A 24051-nucleotide genomic window follows, 5' to 3' on the forward strand; every position below is an offset into this window, starting at 1 on the left:
GTGCAGTTCTTTGTTAATCATGCATAATAAGCCATGTGCTCAGGGACGGAGCATTTCTGTCAACGATTTTGCTATTGCTTTTATTCACACACCATGGTATCGGACCGCAAGTGGACCAGAAAAGTGAAAATTGATGGAATAAGTACCGACTTCTAAGGAGAAATAAAAACCTATGTTTTCAGGGTGTTGCAAGTTTCTTCCAGGCGATGTGAATGAAAGCTATGAACAGGCTCAGACACGAGATTTCTGGCTAATCTTTTGCTGGCCAGTGTAGAGTAAAGACGACATCCTGTCCACCTTCTAACGTAAATTAACAGTAAAATAAGAAAACGCTTGAGTTGAGTGTGTTTCATAACAATTATTTCAGTTAGTTATGGTATTTTCATTTTTGTTGGCGTCAAAGTAACGTTAGCCCCAATGCTAAAACAGCTCGGCTACAGTAATAAACACAGAATCTCTTTCAGTTAAGTATTTACATCCTGTGTCCATTTTTTATTTTTTTACATTTTGTAAGCGATTAACCAACAGATGCAAGTTTTCTGCCTCAAACTGTTTAAATATTAATTTCACCAAAACACGGCTAACTCTCCATAGGAATCAAACACTGGCAGGACACATTCGTCTCCCTAAGAAGTTAGCATTGTGCTAGCATCGTGTTGCTTTGAAACATTCCATTCGCAGAGCTAACCATCCCCTGCAACTGTGATGAAATATGGCAGCTTCTTACTGTCTTTAATAGTCTCTTTCCAGACTTACAGTCACTTGTGTATGGTGACCGTCACTGGCAGCATGTTTTGCATCAGCTCTCCCGAAGACTGCTGCGAACAATCCGGCGCCCCCCGCACGCTCACGGTGTTGTCCCCCACCACCGGAACCACCTTGAACCCCCTGTACGTCGACCGCACCGCCACCAAGAAGTGCCGCTTGAAAGTCTCGCTCAGCGCTATGTAGATGAACGGGTTGATGCAGCTGTTAGCGTAGCCCAAGCTAATCGCTATGTTGTACGCGTACATGAAGGCGAACGTCGGCCGCTGAACCCCCAGGTGAACCAGTTGAAGGATGTAGTGCGGCGCCCAGCAGACGAAGAACGCCACGCATATCGCCACGGCCATGCGCGTCACCTTGCGAGTCCGAATCCTCAGGCTGCGCTGGGGAAGCGGCGCCACCGTGACCGACATGTTCTGGAGGATCTTGAAGTAAACGGCGCAGATGACGACCAGCGGCAGCGCGAAAGCTAGCATGAACTGGTACAGCGTGAACCAGTAGGTGTCGGTCGCCGGGTTGGGCAGCAGGAGCGCGCAACCGACCGTGCCGTCCTTCAGCGGCATGAGTCCCGTGTACATCCATACGGGGGTGATGGACACCAGGGAAAAGACCCAGACGAGCGCCACGGCGGCCCCGGCCATGAACGGCGTGCGGATGTGCTTGAAGCGGATGGGGTGCACCGTGGCCAGGTAGCGGTCGATGGTCATGACGGTGAGGATGTAGGTGCTGACGATCTGGCTGTTGGAGTCCAGCGCGGTGATGACGGTGCACATGGTGGAGCCGAAGCACCAGGAGCCGCGGCCGACCAGCTGGTGGATGAGGAAGGGCATGCCCAGCAGGAAGAGGAGGTCGGCGATGGACAGGCTGAAGATGAAGATGTCCGGGCCCGTCTGCTGGGAGCACAGCTTGGTCTTCTTGACGATGGTGTAGATGACGATGGTGTTCCCCAGCAGGCCCAGCAGACAGATGACGCCGAAGATGCTGGGCATGAGCACCGTGGTGTAGCGCTCATAGTCTGGTAACAACAAGGCAAAAACGACAAGACAAAAGCATTAGTGATCTGAATAAAATAAGCTAGTTTAACTTTTATTTTCTTGTTATTGGTTGCTATTTACTCAATTTTAGACTTTTTAACCACCAAAAGTCTTCCAGTTGAGGAAAATCATCAGTTCCTTAGTGATGGGTGCAGCTCGGTAAGACCAGAGGAAAGTTCCATTGCCATCTGGTTAAGCGTTACTCAAATTTCGAAGGGGGTAAGCTCAGTGCAAACATGATGCTAACTTCCTGTTTCCTGTCAGTTTCTTACCTAAGGAGAGCTAGCCATGTTATGTTTAAATAAGCTACAATTTAAACAGCACTTAGCCTTGAAGCTTAAGGTTAGCATATACATGCCTTTCAGTCGTGTGACCTTTGTTGTTTTGGCGGCCATTTTGAATACCGAATTAGAATTATGCAGTACTACAACGCGTAACAATATCTCTACTCAGGATATAAATGAAAGACAACTGATCAACGGTGGCATTTTTATTTACTCTTAATCATTGCTCAAGAAGATAAGAGTAACAACACAGCCCCAGAGACGCACGTTTATGTGAAGAAACCAGGGAGTCAGTGCTTAAGATGTTAGCATGCTACTGGTTAGCATTTAGCTTCAGCAGCTCAGCTCTGACCTCTCCAAGAGAAAGCCTTGAACCACAAACGTCGAGCCTTGGATACAATATGTGACAGAGGTCAGGGCTGAGCTGTTACTGTAGTATTTCCTCAGTGTTCATAGATGTGAGCCACATGTGTTTTTCGTGTTGAAGCCATTGACAGTTTATTGATGACAGTTGCTAACCGGTAGCATGCAAACATCTTGAGCAGCTTAAACACTGACTGAGACTGAGACTTTGGTGACATGACAAGCTGTAAAAATCACAGAGAAAGGTTTTGTGTTTCCTCTTTGATGTGTTCATTTAGTCTGAGGAGGGAAGCAGATCTTTAGTAAATCCTGCTGTAGCTCGACAGATTTACTGGTTATATCACATAAACGTGCATCTCGGGGGACGTGTTTTGTACTGTTACCTTCTTGAGCTATGATTGATTATGAGTAAATAAAAATGCCACTGTCAATCAGTTTCCTTTCCTTTTCATCCTAAGTAGAGACATTGTTACATGTTGTTGTGCTGCATAATTCTACTTCGGTATACAAAATGGCCGCCGGAACTATGCATGATGTCACTGGAAACTCATGTATATTGGACGCTAACAAATTAAGTTAAAATCAAACCACCACCTGAACTGTGATTTTTTTAATTCCTGCAACACATTCAACTTGCCGTTCATTTAATTTTTCTTCTGTTTTTCAATCTTATTTTATTTCAATTTACGTTAAAACGTGGACAGAAAGTTGTCTTTACCCTGCAACAGGAAGCTAGCCAAAAACGTTCTGTGCACAGAGCCTGTTGGTTCCGCGTAAAACCCTACGTCGCCCACTTGGAGTTTGGACTTTTTCAAACTCTTTAATTCACCTGTTTCTGGTGCACCTTGACCTACAAGATGGATTGTTGCGAGATCTATGCGTTCAATCTCACAATAATCCATCTTCAATCCAGGCTTGAGCTGACACATGTGGGCTCACTGATGGTTCGGATCAGTAGTTAAGAGAGTCGTAAGAAAATAGTTGGGTTTTACATTTTAAAAACAACAACTAGCTCTTTTATCAATAATAAGTAACAACCTGGAGGAAGTGGAAAGTGGGGATTTTGATTCTTTTATCACTGATTAGTGCTTAGCTCAGCTAATCATTTAAATGTTGTTAGCATCTCGAAAGCTAAACAGTAGTTTGTGAGTTTTACAAAATACCACGTTAATTTACTTTTTCCAAGCATTGACGTCAGGCATTTCCCTCTATACAATAAAGAATATCAAAAACAGAGTGAAAGATCAAAAAGGACGTAGCTTTTCGTTACATCAGTCTTTCTTTTCCCAATTTCTTGTTTGTTTTTTAGGTTCTGAAAGAATGAATAAATTCATTTTACATCAAAGCGCCTTGTCCAGAGAGCCGCCAAATTGTGATTTATTATATCTGACCTTGGTTAAAAGGAGGTTTTTTCAATAAATATTTCACAAACATGACCAATGTTTCTGTGTCCCTAAATTCAATATAACAACTGTGACATGACGGTAAAGATGCTTATCCTGTAGTTGGTTATAGCAGCTTCCAGCATATAGTCAGCAGCTGAGAAGTCATCAGAATCGCAGGTGTTCCCACGCACCCATCACACAGTCTCGTCAGTGTTCGGCCTTCAGGGAGGAGACTGGAGAGATTTCATTCTGTTTGCACCGAGGGTTTGAGAGTATTATAATTTAAATTCTTTGTAAGTTTAAAGTGGATTCATCGGCAATAAAGCCATCTTTAACACATAGTGAAATTTGGGTGCTCAAATGCAGCCTGAGAGAGCCCAAGTTCAGTTGGCGATGTAGTGCCTTTAGGCCTTAAACAGTAGAGCTTCATTTTTAAAGTAATAGTCTGTAAGTTTACAAAGTGAGGCGACATAAAGTCAAATTTGAAAGTAAACAATCAAATTCCTCCCCTCTTTCACCAGAACTTAGTTTGCGGCATGAGGAGAGCAGGAACAGAATTTTCAAAAAACAGACGATCAAGCTCCTCCCCCTCCCCTCCTGATTGGGTTCACAGGAAAAGCTTGTCTCATTGGTCAACACGGGAGGATACTAGACTCTGATTAGTTGCTGAGAAATGGGGAGAAAATATGTATTATTACTTACTTTACATCAACATGCAAGACCAGGTGGGTGACTTTGCACATTTTATAAAATTTATAACACATTTAGACTTCCAGATTATCACTTTAAAATGTCATTGTTAATGTGAGCACTGTCACGTTGCCAATTTGAAGCTATTAAAGCAATGAACTCTTGACCCAAATGAGACAGACTGATTAGAACGTCTTTCAGTGCCGCGCTGAAATGGAAGGGAGCATATGAGGAATAATTTCTTCCTGACCTCATAAAACATCGATTCATTTGAAGATATGGTATCTTGCTTGAGTCGTAAATCATAAAAATGAGCCTTTTAATGAGTCCTTTCATCCACATTGAAGTTTCCTGACAGTCTTTGTTGTTATGGTAATGCGCTATACTGCCATTGCTTTGACTTTATCTTGTTTATGCACAGAACTCCAGGGTATGCATTAGTATAATTACATTACAATATGCATGGAACAGTGTTTCCTCCTCTGCATAACCTCGTCTCAGTTTCAAGGGGCTAAACAGTGCAGATTAACCTCTTAACTCCCACCTGAACGGATCCCATTTTCTCCAGTTTGGCTTTACCCTAATCAAAAAGTTTCTTGGGAAAAAACACCAAAACTAGCCACAAAAAATGAGAAGAAAAACAAGGATGTAAACGCAACAAAAATGTGGCAAAAATTCAACAAAGATGTGACAAAAAAATCAACAAAAATGTGACAAAAACTCAACGAAAATGTGACAAAAATTCAACAAAAATGTGACAAAAATGTGACAAAAATTCAAAAAAATGTGACAAAAATTCAAAAAAATGTGACAAAAATTCAAAAAAATGTGACAAAAATTCAACAAAAATGTGACAAAAATTCAACAAAAATGTGACAAAAATTCAACAAAAATGTGACAAAAATTCAACAAAAATGTGACAAAAATTCAACAAAAATGTGACAAATATTCAACAAAAATTCAACAAATATTCAACAAAAATTCAACAAAAATTCAACAAAAATTCAAAAAAATGTGACAAAAATTCAACAAAAATGTGACAAAAATTCAAAAAAATGTGACAAAAATTCAACAAAAATGTGACAAAAATTCAACAAAAATGGGACAAAAACTCAACAAAAATGTGACAAAAATTCAACAAAAATGTGACAAAAATTCAACAAAAATGTGACAAAAATTCAACAAAAATGTGACAAAAAATCAACAAAAATGTGACAAAAATTCAACAAAAATGTGACAAAAATTCAACAAAAATGTGACAAAAAAATCAACAAAAATGTGACAAAAATTCAACAAAAATGTGACAAATATTCAACAAAAATGTGACAAATATTCAACAAAAATTCAACAAAAATTCAACAAAAATTCAAAAAAATGTGACAAAAATTCAACAAAAATGTGACAAAAATTCAACAAAAATGTGACAAAAAATCAACAAAAATGTGACAAAAACTCAACCAAAATGTGACAAAAATTCAACAAAAATGTGACAAATATTCAACAAAAATGTGACAAAAACTCAACAAAAATTCAACAAAAATGTGGCAAAAACTCAACAAAAATGTGACAAAAATTCAACAAAAATGTGACAAAAATTCAACAAAAATGTATCAAAATTCTACAAAAATGTGACAAAAAAATCAACAAAAATGTGACCAAAAAAAAGGTGACACAACACAGCAACAATGCGAGGAAAAAGATCAGTCTTGTGGGTCTTAGCTTTCAGATGAGGTGCTACACAGGCCTATATAATAGCCACAGAGGACAGAATGCATTTGGTTTAGGCGGGTGGTAAGAGGCTAAACATAAAGTGTCCTGTACCGTCCCTTAAAAACTGATCTTCTTCATGAAAAACACTGTGTTTGTGGTCAGACTATTCTAGTTTCTGCAAAGTTGCTCTTTATTGCCCTCTGCTGGCCTGTTCACAAGTCTGAAGATGGCATCTGCTGTGCGATAACGGTTGTATATTGAAATATAGCTTTTGATAAATAATTAACCTTTGAACCAAGCGCATTTCCGTTGTTTTTGTTAGTTTTCTTGTTTTGTTTTTTTAACATGTTTTGGTCACATTGTTGTGGCTTCATCACATCTGACCAAAAAACTAAATGTGGCCAAAACGCAACAAAAATGTGATGAAAGCGCGGTTGAAGTAGAAGTAGAGGAGACGGAAAAATATTGATTCTTTAGGACGTGAGTATCTATAGTTTTTTGTTTAGATCAGAAGTTCATTAAAGTGATAGTGTGTGAGATTGCAAAATGAGGAGAGAGAAATTTCACAAGCAAACAATCAAGCTCCACCCCCTCCTCTCCTGCCTGGACCTGAAAGCCACTCGAAGTTTGCAAAACGAGGAGAGAAAAAGAATTTTCAGAAGTAGATGATCAAGCTCCTCCCCCTTCCACCTCCTGATTGGACCTGACAGGCCGGTTCACAGGAAAAGCTCGTCTCACTCGCCAAAGGGATGGCACCGGGGGATTAGTGCCTGAGATCAGCAAAGGAACACAATGTGATTATTCAATTTTAACTAGGCAGGCGTCAATTATATGCAATCTATTACTATTAATAGACACAATTTAATTACAGACTGTCACTTTAATTTTCTTCGATGTGAGAGATTTGATCTTATTATGGGTACTGTGTCTGATAGGGCCCCACTGAAACACATTAGCCAGCAAAAAGACAGACTTAGCACTATGTCTTTATAATAAAAGTCCTTGTTGTCAGCAGATTTAAAAACCTGCCAGCTCACGGCTATATGCTCAGTGCTTGTTCTTGGCTATCTTCCTTTTGGCCAAATTGCTATACTTCTTGTCCAATTTTTTACTTGAAGGGGAAAAAAGAGTGGCTGTATAAGTGGTCAGCAGCCTTTGAGACCTTTGAGTGAGGAGAGGTCAGTGTCCGGGTGAGTGAGTGAGGGGAGGTCAGTGTCCGGGTGGAGTGAGTGAGGTGAGGGCAGGGTCCGGGTGGAGTGAGTGAGGAGAGGTCAGTGTCCGGGTGGAGTGAGTGAGGAGAGGTCAGTGTCCGGGTGGTGTGAGTGAGGAGAGGTCAGTGTCCGGGTGGAGTGAGTGAGGAGAGGTCAGTGTCCGGGTGGTGTGAGTGAGGAGAGGTCAGTGTATGGGTGTAGTGAGTGAGGAGAGGTCAGTGTATGGGTGTAGTGAGTGAGGAGAGGTCAGTGTATGGGTGTAGTGAGTGAGGAGAGGTCAGTGTCCGGGTGGAGTGAGTGAGGAGAGGTCAGTGTCCGGGTGGTGGGAGTGAGGAGAGGTCAGTGTATGGGTGTAGTGAGTGAGGAGAGGTCAGTGTCCGGGTGGTGGGAGTGAGGAGAGGTCAGTGTATGGGTGTAGTGAGTGAGGAGAGGTCAGTGTCCGGGTGGAGTGAGTGAGGAGAGGTCAGTGTATGGGTGTAGTGAGTGAGGAGAGGTCAGTGTATGGGTGTAGTGAGTGAGGAGAGGTCAGTGTATGGGTGTAGTGAGTGAGGAGAGGTCAGTGTATGGGTGTAGTGAGTGAGGAGAGGTCAGTGTCCGGGTGGAGTGAGTGAGGAGAGGTCAGTGTCCGGGTGGAGTGAGTGAGGAGAGGTCAGTGTCCGGGTGGAGTGAGTGAGTAGAGGTCAGTGTCCGGGTGGAGTGAGTGAGTGAGGGGAGGTCAGTGTCCGGGTGGAGTGAGTGAGGGGAGGTCAGTGTCCGGGTGTAGTGAGTGAGGAGAGGTCAGTGTATGGGTGTAGTGAGTGAGGAGAGGTCAGTGTCCGGGTGGAGCGAGTGAGGAGAGGTCAGTGTCCGGGTGGAGCGAGTGAGGAGAGGTCAGTGTCCGGGTGGAGCGAGTGAGGAGAGGTCAGTGTCCGGGTGGAGTGAGGGGAGGTCAGTGTCCGGGTGGAGTGAGTGAGGAGAGGTCAGGGTCCGGGTGGTGTGAGTGAGGAGAGGTCAGTGTATGGGTGTAGTGAGTGAGGAGAGGTCAGTGTATGGGTGTAGTGAGTGAGGAGAGGTCAGTGTATGGGTGTAGTGAGTGAGGAGAGGTCAGTGTATGGGTGTAGTGAGTGAGGAGAGGTCAGTGTATGGGTGTAGTGAGTGAGGAGAGGTCAGTGTCCGGGTGGAGTGAGTGAGAGGTCAGTGTCCGGGTGGAGTGAGTGAGGAGAGGTCAGGGTCCGGGTGGTGTGAGTGAGGAGAGGTCAGTGTATGGGTGTAGTGAGTGAGGAGAGGTCAGTGTATGGGTGTAGTGAGTGAGGAGAGGTCAGTGTATGGGTGTAGTGAGTGAGGAGAGGTCAGTGTATGGGTGTAGTGAGTGAGGAGAGGTCAGTGTATGGGTGTAGTGAGTGAGGAGAGGTCAGTGTCCGGGTGGAGTGAGTGAGGAGAGGTCAGTGTCCGGGTGGAGTGAGTGAGGAGAGGTCAGTGTCCGGGTGGAGTGAGTGAGTAGAGGTCAGTGTCCGGGTGGAGTGAGTGAGTGAGGGGAGGTCAGTGTCCGGGTGGAGTGAGTGAGGGGAGGTCAGTGTCCGGGTGTAGTGAGTGAGGAGAGGTCAGTGTATGGGTGTAGTGAGTGAGGAGAGGTCAGTGTCCGGGTGGAGCGAGTGAGGAGAGGTCAGTGTCCGGGTGGAGCGAGTGAGGAGAGGTCAGTGTCCGGGTGGAGCGAGTGAGGAGAGGTCAGTGTCCGGGTGGAGTGAGGGGAGGTCAGTGTCCGGGTGGAGTGAGTGAGAGGTCAGTGTCCGGGTGGAGTGAGTGAGGAGAGGTCAGGGTCCGGGTGGTGTGAGTGAGGAGAGGTCAGTGTCCGGGTGGAGTGAGTGAGGAGAGGTCAGTGTCCGGGTGGAGTGAGTGAGGAGAGAGTGAGGAGAGGTCAGTGTCCGGGTGGAGTGAGTGAGGTGAGGTCAGTGTCCGGGTGGAGTGAGTGAGGAGAGAGTGAGGAGAGGTCAGTGTCCGGGTGGTGTGAGTGAGGAGAGGTCAGTGTCCGGGTGGAGTGAGTGAGGAGAGGTCAGTGTCCGGGTGGAGTGAGTGAGGAGAGAGTGAGGAGAGGTCAGTGTCCGGGTGGAGTGAGTGAGAGGTCAGTGTCCGGGTGGAGTGAGTGAGGAGAGGTCAGGGTCCGGGTGGTGTGAGTGAGGAGAGGTCAGTGTCCGGGTGGAGTGAGTGAGGAGAGGTCAGTGTCCGGGTGGAGTGAGTGAGGAGAGAGTGAGGAGAGGTCAGTGTCCGGGTGGAGTGAGTGAGAGGTCAGTGTCCGGGTGGAGTGAGTGAGGAGAGGTCAGGGTCCGGGTGGTGTGAGTGAGGAGAGGTCAGTGTCCGGGTGGAGTGAGTGAGGAGAGGTCCCATTCAGTTTGTTTTCTATATTTACCACCTTTGGCGCAGAGGAGCGGCTATGCAAAGTTTTGGCCTCATTTTGAGCAGTGCAAGTTTTATAAATGAGGCCCCAGGGGTCTCATTTATAAAACTGCCTGTAAGAGTCTGTACGAGCAAAACCCAAACTTCACGAGACAAAAAATGGGATTCATGATTCCACCTGGAGCAGAAATGTGCGCACATGATCCCTCCTCAAGCCACGCCCCCTGAACGCCTCCATTACACCATATAAGACCATGCAAAGTGACTTATGAATGAGATTTACCTAAACATGAGAGGGTTTTACCGAGACACTGGGGGCATAGAGGGAGGGTAAGTAAGTAAGTAATCTTTATTTATATAGCACCTTTCACAGGCAAAGGCCACAAAGTGCTTCACAACACAGTAAAAGCAGAAATTACATTACAATATAAAAAGGGGTCAAAACAACACAGAAATCATAGCAGCCCGAAAGTAGCTAATTAAAAGCTTTAACAAATAAATGTGTCTTAAGTTCGCTTTTGAAAGAATCAACAGAGTCAATAGAGCGCAAAGAGGGCGGAAGATCATTCCAGAGCCTGGAGCAACAGCCTGGAAAGATCGGTCGCCATCCACAGACCTGAGAGCCTCACAGGGGTGTAAGGCTGGACCAGAGCACTGATATAAGAAGGAGCCTGACCATGCACGGCTCTGAAGGCTAGAACCAGAGTTATAAACTTGATCCTAAAAGACACTGGCAGCCAATGAAGCTGTTTTAAAATAGGGGATATGTGGGTCCTCCTGTTTGTGCGGGTCAGAATTCTCGCTGCAGAGTTTTGCACTAATTGCAGTCGAGAAGCTCCTTCTTGTTAAGACATGAAAACAAACCGTTACAGTAGTCTAAACGTGAAGACACAAATGCATGAATGATAAGACAAAAATGTGTCAAAAACTCAACCAAAGAGTGACAAAAAAATCAACAAAAATGTGACAAAAATTCAACAAAAATGTGACAAAAACTCAACAAAATGTGACAAAAATTCAACAAAAATGTGACAAAAACTCAACAAAAATGTGACAAAAATTCAACAAAAATGTGACAAAAACTCAACAAAATGTGACAAAAATTCAACAAAAATGTGACAAAAATTCAACAGAAATGTGACAAAAATTCAACAAAAATGTGACAAAAACTCAACAAAATGTGACAAAAATTCAACAAAAATGTGACAAAAATTCAACAAAAATGTGACAAAAAATCAACAAAAATGTGACAAAAACTCAACAAAAATGTGACAAAAAATCAACAAAAATGTGACAAAAATTCAACAAAAATGTGACAAAAACTCAACAAAAATTTGACAAAAATTCAACAAAAATGTGACAAAAACTCAACAAAAATGTGACAAAAACTCAACAAAAATGTGACAAAAATTCAACAAAAATGTGACAAAAATTCAACAAAAATGTGACAAAAACTCAACAAAAATGTGACAAAAATTCAACAAAAATGTGACAAAAACTCAACAAAAATGTGACAAAAATTCAACAAAAATGTGACAAAAATTCAACAAAAATGTGACAAAAATTCAACCAAAGAGTGACAAAAAATCAACAAAAATGTGACAAAATATCAACAAAAATGTGACAAAAACTCAACAAAATGTGACAAAAATTCAACAAAAATGTGACAAAAATTCAACAAAAATGTGACAAAAAATCAACAAAAATGTGACAAAAACTCAACAAAAATGTGACAAAAATTCAACAAAAATGTGACAAAAACTCAACAAAATGTGACAAAAATTCAACAAAAATGTGACAAAAATTCAACAAAAATGTGACAAAAAATCAACAAAAATGTGACAAAAACTCAACAAAAATGTGACAAAAACTCAACAAAATGTGACAAAAATTCAACAAAAATGTGACAAAAACTCAACAAAATTTGACAAAAATTCAACAAAAATGTGACAAAAACTCAACAAAAATGTGACAAAAATTCAACAAAAATGTGACAAAAAATCAACAAAAATGTGACAAAAACTCAACAAAAATGTGACAAAAATTCAACAAAAATGTGACAAAAAATCAACAAAAATGTGACAAAAACTCAACAAAAATGTGACAAAAACTCAACAAAATGTGACAAAAATTCAACAAAAATGTGACAAAAATTCAACAAAAATGTGACAAAAACTCAACAAAAATTTGACAAAAATTCAACAAAAATGTGACAAAAATTCAACAAAAATGTGACAAAAAATCAACAAAAATGTGACAAAAATTCAACAAAAATGTGACAAAAACTCAACAAAATGTGACAAAAATTCAACAAAAATGTGACAAAAAATCAACAAAAATGTGACAAAAACTCAACAAAAATGTGACAAAAATTCAACAAAAATGTGACAAAAAATCAACAAAAATGTGACAAAAACTCAACAAAATGTGACAAAAATTCAACAAAAATGTGACAAAAACTCAACAAAAATTTGACAAAAATTCAACAAAAATTTGACAAAAATTCAACAAAAATGTGACAAAAATTCAACAAAAATGTGACAAAAACTCAACAAAAATGTGACAAAAATTCAACAAAAATGTGACAAAAAATCAACAAAAATGTGACAAAAACTCAACAAAATGTGACAAAAATTCAACAAAAATGTGACAAAAACTCAACAAAAATTTGACAAAAATTCAACAAAAATTTGACAAAAATTCAACAAAAATGTGACAAAAATTCAACAAAAATGTGACAAAAACTCAACAAAAATGTGACAAAAATTCAACAAAAATGTGACAAAAACTCAACAAAAATGTGACAAAAATGTGTGCATTGAACACGTTAGAGCTACATTTCCCATGAGCAGCGTGACAATAAGCACCTTTACCATCTTTACCTTTCAGACATTGCAAAGTGAACACATCGTAATTAGCTGAGATCCGCTCAATTGAGTCTGTAGTTTGTAGTCTGTTTACACATTCATTTTATTTATTCCACAGGGTAATTGTAAATGAACACAGTACGACGCAAGTAGCTTTTGCTCATTTTCAACTCCAGTCCCTGGTAGGGCCTTGCTACACTACATTAAAATGACATTTTGCGTTTCTTTCTAAATAGGCCAACAGACAGAAACTAAACCTGACTCTTGAAAGATCATTCTTTGATGCCCTGAACTAAAATGCTTAAAAATGTGCAGATAGTTAATGTACAGTCTATTTTAAGGTATATTATAGAAAACAATAAAACGTTGCTAAATCATAATTGGCTTAATAAAAAAGGCTAAGTCAGTTGCGGCCCCCGATCAACACTGGGTTTGCATTTTTGGCCCCCGTTCCAAATGAGTTTGAGACCCCTGGTTTAATCCCTGGAATTGAAACATCAGGTGCGATTACCAGGGTTGCCGTTTTGTCTGCATTGAGCTGCAAAGAGTTATCGCTGAGCCGTTGTTTTATTTCCAGTAGACAATGGAGCAGAGAGTTGAACTTCTGGATTTCAGACGGCTTAAAAGAACAGTAAAGCTGGATATCGTCCTCACGCCGCAGCAGTGACAGCAGAGGCCGGGTGAAAGTATTTGCAGAGTGTCATCAATAAAACGTTTGGGTGTTGACGTTTGAGCCGGGGTTCTGTTGAGCGCCTCGTATAGCGAGCAAAGAATTCATTTAGAGCGTCCAGCAGAGCGGTGTCACTGTCACGAGTTTGTCGAGGAGGTTTATAGTCTGTGATGGTCTTTATTCCCTCCCACAGACTCCGAGTGTCTCTGCTGCCTCTGAAGTGATCCGGTATCTTTTTGGAGTACTGCTTCTTAGCTTTTTGGATGCCGCGGGACAGGTTGGCCCCAGCTGTCCTCTGTTTCACATTGACCCTCGAGAGCCTGAGGACTTCACTTTGTAATACGAGGTTTCTGGTCGGACCTGATAATGATGTCTGTAACATCATCAGTGCACTCGGTGATGTGGGCGGTGACAGCAGTCTCTGTATACTCTTGGAGATCAGTGACATTGTTGTGGGTGGCAGCCTGCTTGAACATATACCGCTGTGTGAAAGCAGTCCTTCACTCTAACCAGTGGCCTGTATGCTCGCAGTAACAGAACCAGATCCAGAATGTTGTCTCCCCTTGTTGGAGTCCATGGGCCAGATCTTGTGGCGGCGCACGGGGCGGCGCAGGCTCTTGGCGAATTATTTTCCGAGTGGCGGCGCTATATGTGCCATTCGCCTCCGCCACCTGTGAGGGGGCGTCACAAGAGGAGGTGACTGCACTGATGGAAACACGGCTGACATTCACTTCCTTGTTTACATTGCACTGTCTTACGTTCTTTCTTAAGCCTTAGGCTCTCACAGGTCAAACTAAAAACTTTATTTACCCCATCGTGAGCTAAACCATGTTCACGTCTCCAGAGAAAAAGAGCTACAGCGTCCGCAGTGGCACGGATCGGTCGCGCTCGGCGTGAACGCGAAGCAAAACAAAATCACATGTTCAACCCACACTCCCACACAACCACTCTCCTGGACGCGGAGTCGATCTGGTTGGAGGAAAATCTGTGTCTCCACCCACTTAAATGCGCTAAGTCTGGAGTGGCAAGATCACAAAGTGCTCCTACTGAGCGCAAAATGTCACGCTATCGTCTCCGTTTTGATGCACAAGATCGGGCCCAATGTGTTGATAGATTTGAGGGAAAACGCTCTCCGGGTCTGCATGGTTGAAAGATGCAAGAGCAACAAAGCTTGAAAACAGCACTGCACTTTACAGCATTTGACATTTTTCTACAATTGTTTATTCCTCAGAAGCCGGACCAGTCTGTTGGAAAACATGGCTGGATCATGCAAGAGGGTTTTCAGTTGACAAAGATACTATAAAGGACTGTCTCAATAGGGAGAACAGAAAGTAGATTTTTAGTTTTTCCCTTTTGTTTCTTGGATGTGACTGTTGCTTTAATGGGAGGCATTTTTTGTTCTCCCCCCCCCCCTGTTTCATTGTGCTTTGAAGTGCCCAAAAACAAGGTCAGAATTATTGTCATCAAAGTCGAAACACGCTATCTAGCAACCCCTCCGGAAAGCCTTTGAAAACATCAAAGAAATAAACACATACATTCAAACTCTGCTCTATCCTGGATCTATTATCCAAACTTTGTTGCTAAAATTTGGGACATTTTGACACATGCGATGCCTTAGGGGAACAGGCCACCGTTTTGACGAGTTCTACAGGACCTGTCTGGTCTTCACCCAGTTCGAAATCCGCGCAGTAATCTTCACTTTACTGTGCGGATGCCAAATAACTCCTTTTATCCGCTTCGAAAATCCACATTGTTTAATTTTGTGTAATTATACTTTGTAGTGGAACACTTCACGTAACCATATTTAAATAGGGAAAACGTGGAAGAGCTTGGTAGCTTCTATCTGGACCTGTTTTGGAGCTATAGAGGAGAGAGGGAGAGGCTAAATGCTAACGCCGTCTGCGCTGTGTTTACGTAACTGAAGGCACGGGGGAAGATCAGACAGGTCCTAAAGAACTCGTCAAAGCTAAGGTAAGAACATATCTCAGTATGGAAGAACGGCTGCCTATTCCTTTAAAGCAGGGGGGTCCAAAGTGCAGCCCGGGGGGCAAATGCGGCCCTCAGACCAATTTATGGTGGCCCTCGGCCTCTTGCTGTATCGGTACATCACCAGAGATGGACCTTTTTATCTGAAATGTAATAATTCTATACAATTCTAACCGAACAACTAACATTTTACCGTGAGACAGAGCTGGCATGAAGGTTTTAGACTTAAATAGAGGTATGGGGCACAATTTAAACCTCTGCTAGTCGAAGGTTTTGCGGCACTAACTACCGATCTACGGCCCTTCACCCCTTGTACGCTTCAATATGCGGCCCCACATGTAAAAAGTTTGGACACCCCTGCTTTAAAGGAACAGGCCACAGTTCTTCCATACTGAGATATGTTCTTACCTGAGCTTAGACGAGTTGATGCGTACCTGTCTGGTCTTTGTGCCCGTGGAAGACCATGGTCGCTTCTATCTTCACCCCTGTTTGGAGCTATAGGAATATGCTGAATGAGGCCAAATGCTAACAACATCTTTGGTTAGCATTTTCGTTGTGCGTGACTGAGCGCGCCCACAAAGACCAGACAGTAGAGATGCGCGGGTCGGCTTTTTTTCTGACCCGCACCAACCCGACCCGCTGTTATTTAAACCCGACCCACCCGACCTGGAGAAAAGCCTCTCAGTTTGGCGACCCGACCCGACCCGCGCACATTAAAAAACTGCTGCATGAGTCACGCTGCAGCTGGATATCACTCAAACGGGAGCGCGTCACGATACGCCGAGTTTACAGGAGAATGAGCACTTGATGATTTGTTTTGCTACTTACTGCACCACTGAGGAACCTTTGAAATCGCTCATGGACTTATCAGGAAACGAGGAGCAGAAACTATCATGAGGCTTTACTTGAGGCTGGACGACTCTTTCTGTCAAGTAAACGGAGTTTGGACTAAAGTGGAGCAACTTTACCTGACCTGAGAAGTTGCCCCCCTCAGGTTAGTAAGAGGCTGTGTCTTTTAGATTAGTTTTACTTTGCTTCTTGTTGATGCCTTACTTTCATCACATGTAAGTGTCTTTATGTGCTTGGGCACGGCTATTGTGACGCATTTGTAGAGGTGATCAAAGTCATACAGAAGCGATAGGTCAGGTGACATCTAAACATAACATGCTATGGCACGTTTACCCCTTAAAACTAAACATTCAACTAAACACAGCTGACTCGTGTGGCATTTATGGATAAGAATGCACTGTATGTTGTAAGCCAACAATATATGGACAAAAAAAAAAGTGCGCTTTGTAACCCGACCCACCCGGACCCGAAGTTTGCCGTAATTTTGAGGTACCCGACCCGCCCGAATCCGCGGGCCCCTGCGGGTTGACCACGGGTTTTGGATTGACCCGCGCATCTCTACCAGACAAGTACGCATCAACTCGTCTAAGCTCAGGTAAGAACATATCTCAGCATGTAAAAACGGTGGCCTGTTCCTTCAATTCCATATAAGAATAATAAATGACAGACAACCTATGGTACCATTTTGTTTGTCAAGTTATGTCAGTAATCTATAAGTGAAATCTCTGAATTTGTGTATTTTCTCGTTTTCACCTGCAGTTTCTCACCTTCAAATGGCTCGTCCAACTGTAACTCACACTGCATTCTTTTAGATCCTTCACATAGAAAAAAACTGAACACCCATCAACAATTATACGCCTGACTGTGTTCCTAAGGGCTTAGGCTATAGCATACGCCTCAAATCACCGACACCACCTCTGCAAGGAGCACTTAATGGCTTGTTCTGCTCCAATCGAGTGAAAAACGTGTGCACATGTGACTGTAGAGAACATGCTCCATAAAAACATAGCGCTGGAGCAGTGAGTGTGCCCCATTCTGTGAGGTGGATCAATCTATTCCACATTGGTTATCGATGTAAGACATGGCGGTGATAAGAGGTAGACTTTGACAATGCATTCTGGCTGTCAAGGGAAAGTATAGCAAAATGAAAACATGGATTTTATTTGTTTTCTCGGGTGAGACGCCATGCCAGATTTTTCAGCGCTGCTCTCTAGTATTTCCAGGGCTCTTTTCCCAAACATGTTGGGTCGGCTTGCGCGGTTTGCAGGTGCAGCCTGACAAAGACAAACCACCTCTGAACTGCCCTGAAAGTGTTCATTATTTCGACTATGCGTTAATATATTATGCTTGGATTCCTCTTCAAACGCATGCTTGTGGCAGTTATTTGGTAATAATCTCACATACATCTTTATCACTATGGGCTGGACTACTTTAACGGGTTACGATACCGATTGCTGGATGCAACTTTTTTTTTCAACTATTCTTAAATGTTTGTCATCTACATCTAGAAAGAGAGGCGGAGGAAGACCTGAAACGAGATGGCTGGACAATGTAACCGAGTGCTATGGTGGGAGATGGAAATGTACACTGCGCTCCAAATTATTATGTGCATTGCATTTCAGTGTCAAAAAGGTAAAAAAAAAAAAAAAAATGAAAAAAAATGAAACTCATGGATGGTCTCAGGGCTCTTTGAATCACTGACATTAATCTCAGAGACGCTGATTAGTTGTCAAAATAAGCCCAGTTAAGGGGAAAACTACTGAAAAAGGACGTTCCACATTATTAAGCAGATCACCATTTTCAAGCAATATGGGAAAGAAAAAGGATCTTTCTGCTGATGAAAAGCGTGAAATAGTTGAATGCCTTGCACTAGGCATGAAAACCTTCGATATTTCACGAAAAATTAAGCGTAATCATCGTACTGATAAGAGATTTGTGGCTGATTCAGACACACCCGGGTTTGTGCAGATAATGGCACAATGAGGACGGTTTCTGCCAGACAAACACATCAGATTAAGAGAACAGATGCTACAAAGCAGCAGACAGGTACAGTATTTGAAGCTGCTGGTGCCTCTGGAGTCTCCCAAACATCAAGGTGTGGGACCCTCCAGAGGCTGCAGTTCTATCCGCCCTCCCCTAAACTGTTTATTGAATGCTGATGAATAGAAACAACTGCAGTGGCTCAGAAATACATGAAGACTCATTTTCAAACAGTCTTGTTCACTGATGAGGCTGTGTTACCCTGGATGGTCAGATGGATGCAGTAGTGGATGGTTGGTGAATGGCCACAATGTCCCAACAAGGCTGTGATGTCAGTCTTACTGACCACTGTCTTCTATGGTACAAAAAGAAGAGCCGTGCTTTCCCCAACAAAATCATCTTCATGCATGACCATGTCCTGCTGTAAAGAACACCTCTGCATCACTGGCTGCTAATCAGTCTAGTATCCTCCCGCATAGACTAGTGAGACGAGCTGTTTCTGTGAGCCAGTCTGTCAGGTTTAATTTAGTTTATTTATTTAGAGAAACAGGGACAGTGTACAATAAACATTAACCTCAAGGGGAGAGATACATAGTACCAGGTTATAGCTCAAGTGCTAATTTCTACCCGAAAGTTTGATTTGACAAGAGGCATTTCTTTGCCAGGCGTGAGAAAGTGTAAGAGTTTGTGCTTGTCTTCAGCTCTGTAGGCAACATATTCCACTGTCGAGCGGCCACACAAGGAAAAGCAGAGTTTCAAAATGCTGTTGTGTGTTTTGGGATCCTGCATTTCGTCTCCATCATGTTTTCGTTGCTTTGTTGTCGCATTTTTGTCACATTTTTGTCAGTTTTGTGGGTCTCAGCTTTCAAATGATGCTCAACAGGAGAAAAGGCACTTGGTTAAGGCGGAGGTTAAAAAGGGAGGAGAATTTGAGAGTTTTATTTCCAATTTCACTCTATCTCTCCTCACTTTGCAAACTATCCCTTTAAACTGAACTGGACTATTATAATCCAGGAAATAACCATTAACAAAACAAAACAAAAGAGCAACAAAAATTGACAAAAAATAATTGAAAAGGCAACAAATCAAGCCACAAAAAAGTGACAAAAAAGACAGCGCAGCAACAGTGTGAGGAAAATGATTAGTTCTGTAGGTTACACTGTGCTACACTGGCCTATAGGCTGTGACCTTTTAGATTTGGGTAAAACTGAACAAGAGAAAATGCACTGAGTTAAAGTGGGTTAATCTCTTTGTTGATTAGGAAATGCCATATTGTTCCAAAACAGCTGAAACAAAAATATCGTCCGCTTCCTGATTGTCAAGAGATCTCTCCGTACGTCCCTCCCACCCACTCTGTGCTCCCCTTTGCTGTGCAGCTGTTTCAGTAAAGAGAAGGAGGAAATCAAAAATAGTTTGCTTAGTTTCGCAAGAGATGGAGAGGTGAGGAAAACACTCCCTGGACATACAGAACCTCAGGAGGAGCTTTATGGAGTCTGTCGCCGCGGTGATAAGAACAGCCAGCGGAAGTGGGTCAAAGGTCACCTTTTTGTCGCTCTTTTGTCACTTGCTTGTGGCTTTTTTGTTGCTTTTTCATCACTTTTTAATTATGTTTTTGTTGGGGAGGTTTGTTGTGTTATTGTTGCTTTTTCTGATGCGTTTTCATTTCTGTTATGGTGCTTTTTTTTCTCCAAGAAGCTTTTAGATTTGGGTCATGTCAAACTGGAGAAAATGTGCTTGTTCCAGTGAGAGTTTAGAGATTAGAAAAAGAAAAGTGCTAATAAAGCGTATTTGAAGCAATTACTGCATTAACAGGACTTGATATTAGACGACAAGCGTTCCGAGAAGAGCGTGGCACCAATTTAACCCCCTTTCGTTTGGCCCCTTTAGAAATGCAAATCTAGTTAAAAATAAGGGAAAGTCATTTCTACATATTGAAAAAGAAAAGAAAAAGGGTTCTTTATATAATAACTACATTAAAGCCTGTTATGGAATGAAAATCTGACTTTACAGGACAGCAGCCGGTGAATAAAAGGGCAAAGCGGATTCCCGTTTCCAATTTTCTCTCTGAAAAGGCCACTTTGCATTTGTCATGTCTTCCATCTTAACCTCTTAAAATGCACTCGCCTTAACCGAGTGCGTTTACTCCAGTTCGGCTTTACCCAAATCTAAAAGCTTCTGTACTGGAGCTGACAGACCAGTGTACTGCCTCGTTTGATTAGTTAAGACCGACAAAACTTAAGAACTTTTTCCTTACGTCGTTACCGCGATGTGGTCACGTTTTTGTCACTTTGTTGTTGTGTTTTTGTTATGTTTTTGTCGCTTTGTTTTTGTTATGTTTTTGTCACTTTGCTGTTTTGGTTTTGTTGCGTTGTTTTGGTTGTGGCTTTGTTGCATTTTTTGTTTTTGTTATGTTTTTGTCGCTTTGTTTTTGTTCTGTTTTTGTCACTTTGTTTTTGTTATGTTTTTGTCGCTTTGTTTTTGTTATGTTTTTGTCACTTTGCTGTTTTGGTTTTGTTGCGTTGTTTTGGTTGTGGCTTTGTTGCATTTTTTGTTTTTGTTATGTTTTTGTCGCTTTGTTTTTGTTCTGTTTTTGTCACTTTGTTTTTGTTGTGTTTTTGTCGCTTTGTTTTTGTTATGTTTTTGTCACTTTGCTGTTTTGGTTTTGTTGCGTTGTTTTGGTTGTGGCTTTGTTGCATTTTTGGTTTTTGTTCTGTTTTTGTCGCTTTGTTTTTGTTCTGTTTTTGTCACTTTGTTTTTGTTATGTTTTTGTCACTTTGCTGTTTTGGTTTTGTTGCGTTGTTTTGGTTGTGGCTTTGTTGCATTTTTTGTTTTTGTTCTGTTTTTGTCGCTTTGTTTTTGTTCTGTTTTTGTCACTTTGTTTTTGTTCTGTTTTTGTCGCTTTGTTTTTGTTATGTTTTTGTCGCTTTGTTTTTGTTCTGTTTTTGTCACTTTGTTGTTGTGTTTTTGTTATGTTTTTGTCGCTTTGTTTTTGTTATGTTTTTGTCACTTTGCTGTTTTGGTTTTGTTGCGTTGTTTTGGTTGTGGCTTTGTTGCATTTTTTGTTTTTGTTATGTTTTTGTCACTTTGTTGTTTTTTTGTTATGTTTTTGTTGCTTTGTTTTTGTTATGTTTTTGTCACTTTGCTGTTTTGGTTTTGTTGCATTTTTTGTTTTTGTTATGTTTTTGTCACTTTGTTGTTTTTTTGTTATGATTTTGTCGCTTAGTTTTCGTTATGTTTTTGTCACTTTGTTGTTGTTTTTTTATGTTTTTGCCGCTTTGTTTTCGTTATGTTTTTGCCGCTTTGTTTTAGTTATGTTTTTGTCTCTTTGTTCTCGTTATATTTTAGCCGCTTTGTTTTCGTTATGTTTTTGTCACTTTGTTTTAGTTATGTTTTTGCCGCTTTGCTGTTTTGGTTTTGTTGCGTTGTTTTGGTTGTGGTGTTGTTGCATTTTTCATCACCTGTCGCCTTTTTTGCATTTTTGTAACTTTTTGAATGCCTTTTTTTTGTTGCGTTTTCATCCCTTTCATCCGCTCTTTTGGTTTGGTTTGGTTTGGTTTGGTTTGGTTTGGTTAAAGCCAAACTACAGAAAATGTCCTCTGTTCAGGTGGAACAGAAGTTGTTTGTTGCCAATAAGTTCCTAGATTTCTTGTTGTTGGCTGCTTTATAAAAATAAAAAAATCTATCTAAAAAAAGTTCTACGGCACAAGGATAAACAAAGTCTCACCTTCCTCCGGACTCGCGGACGCGGCGGCGGGTGCAAAGGTTGCGTTCGGCGTGGGCTCCAAGTCCATCCCCGAAAATTGAAGTCAAAACAATTATCCAGTGAAAGGCAAGTCAGAGCGGCGCAGGAGCGCGGCGCGGCGGCGTGGGGGAAAGAGGCGTCGGACGCGGAGCGGAGCGCATGGTGCGCGGCTGCAGGCGGCTCCACGGTGCGCACGGACGGGGAGAGAGTGCCGCTGCTCCGTCTGCATCCCGAACGCCTCGCGCGCTCATGAAATGTGTTCAGAGGAGAGGGGGTGAGGCAGAGAGAGAGAGCGAGGGAGAGAGAGGGGGGGGGGGAGGAGAGAGAGATAGCCGGACCCCCAGCCTCCTCAAGCTCTGGGTCAGTGCATCCTGAGCCTCACATCTGGTTTCCCGTGTCATCCAGACGCTGAGGAGAGAGAGAGAGACAGAGAGAGAGAGAGAGAGAGAGAGAGAGAGAGAGAGAGAGAGAGAGAGAGAGAGAAAGAAGGGGCAAAGGGAGGGAGAGAGAGAGAAAGAAGGGGTAAAGAGAAGGGGGAGAGAGAGAGGGAGAAAAAAGGGGCAAAGGGAGGGAGAGAGAGAGAAAGAAGGGGCAAAGAGAGGGGGAGAGAGAAAGAAAGAAGGGGCAAAGAGAGGGGGAGAGAGAAAGAAAGAAGGGGCAAAGAGAAGGGGGAGAGAGAGAGGGAGAAAGAAGGGGCAAAGGGAGGGGAAAGACGGAGAGAAAGAAGGGGCAAAGGGAGGGAGAGAGAGAGAAAGAAGGGGCAAAGAGAAGGGAGAGAGAGAGGGAGAAAAAAAGGGGCAAAGGGAGGGAGAGAGAGAGAAAGAAGGGGCAAAGAGAGGGGGAGAGAGAAAGAAAGAAGGGGCAAAGAGAGGGGGAGAGAGAAAGAGAGAGAATGAAGGGGCAAAGAGAGGGGGAGAGAGAAAGAGAGAGAAAGAAGGGGCAAAGAGAGGGGGAGAGAGGAGAGAGAGAGGAAGGGGGAGAGAAAAAAAGAGGCAGACATGGCGAAGGGGAGAGATGGAGGGACAGAGAAAGGACAGAGAGAGTGGAGGGAGAGGAGGGAAAGCAGTGAGAGAGAGGAAGGGGGAACGAGGAGAGAGGGAGAAAGAGAGATGGGAAGAAAGAAGGACAGAGAGAGGGGAAAGGGAGAGAAGGGGCAGAGCTCGTGAAGGGGGGAGAGAGAGAGAGGATGAGAGAAAGAAAGGGCAGAGCAGAGCTGGTAAGATGGGGAGATAGAGAGAGAGAAAGAAGGAGAGGGGGGGGGGCAGAGAAAGGGGAGAGAGAGGTCACCCACTGATGTCATTTATTGAGCTTTGAATCTGAAAACAGTAAGGCAGAATTTGAATTTTTACAGATTTCTTTCCTAGAAATAATAATTGTATTTCAAAGATAAAATAAGATACTCTGCCATCTGAAAAAAAGCTTTGTTTCTAATTTAATATTTATATTTAATCTAATTTATATCTGGCTCTATTCATCACTTAGATTTTGTTGCCTCAAATAAAGGCAATTTGGGTCATTTATAGACATAAACTGCCTTGTTATTTCCACATGTTAATATGCAATCTCCCTGGGTGTTGTGTCTCCCTCTGAGATCACCCTGTCCGCTCGAAAGGGCCCCGTCCTGATCATTGTTGAGCTACGAGCACAGCCGTCGTGCCGTTAAAGGAATAGTTCACCGTTTTTACACACTGAGATCTGTTCTTACCTGATCTTAGACGAGTTGATACGTACCTGTCTGGTCTTTGTGCCCGTGGAAGAGCTTGGTCGCTTCTAACTTCACCCCGTTTGGAGCCATAGGAATACATTGGGAGAGGCCAAATGCTAACAACATCTTTCGTCTTTTTGCGTGACTGAGGGCACGCACAAAGACCAGACAGGTACGCATCAACTCGTCTAAGCTCAGGTAAGAACATATCTCAGTGTGTAAAAACGGTGAACTATTCCTTTAAGAGCGTATCCCATCCCTTTTCCGACAAGCACTTTGTTTATGCTTTAAAAACATTTGCTCAATGGATCTCACAAAAGCTGTGCTCTCCAGTCCACGAAGACGCAACATAACATCCCCAAAACATTCAGACGCACAGAACCACCACAGTTCACAAGAAAATCTAAACAAAAGACCGGAAATCTATTCACGCAACGCTC

At 42.5% G+C, this 24051-nt stretch overlaps 1 protein-coding gene across 1 annotated transcript; it reads right to left on the minus strand.

Annotated features, from left to right (window-relative positions):
* Positions 1-527: 527 nt before the first annotated feature.
* Positions 528-22132, minus strand: LOC306969660 (melanin-concentrating hormone receptor 1-like). The gene is made up of 2 exons (XM_079565353.1): positions 21889-22132; positions 528-1780 (listed from the first exon to the last, which is right to left on the minus strand). Exons 1-2 carry the CDS (start codon positions 21953-21955, stop codon positions 759-761), a joined length of 1089 nt encoding a protein of 362 aa, XP_079421479.1. The 5' UTR covers positions 21956-22132; the 3' UTR covers positions 528-758.
* Positions 22133-24051: the final 1919 nt, after the last annotated feature.

The sequence above is a fragment of the Gobius niger genome (genome assembly GCF_951799975.1).
Source record: "Gobius niger genome assembly, chromosome: 10".
In the NCBI taxonomy this organism is placed as follows: Eukaryota; Metazoa; Chordata; class Actinopteri; order Gobiiformes; family Gobiidae; genus Gobius; species Gobius niger.

What these genes read in the sequence shown, in the direction of transcription:
- LOC306969660 (XM_079565353.1), bottom strand. Translation starts at nt 21,955, where the DNA reads ATGGACTTGGAGCCCACGCCGAACGCAACCTTTGCACCCGCCGCCGCG. An exon ending in GTCCGCGAGTCCGGAGGAAG is followed by an intron (nt 1,781 to 21,888) that starts GTGAGACTTTGT and finishes TGTTGTTACCAG; the next exon opens with ACTATGAGCGCTACACCACG.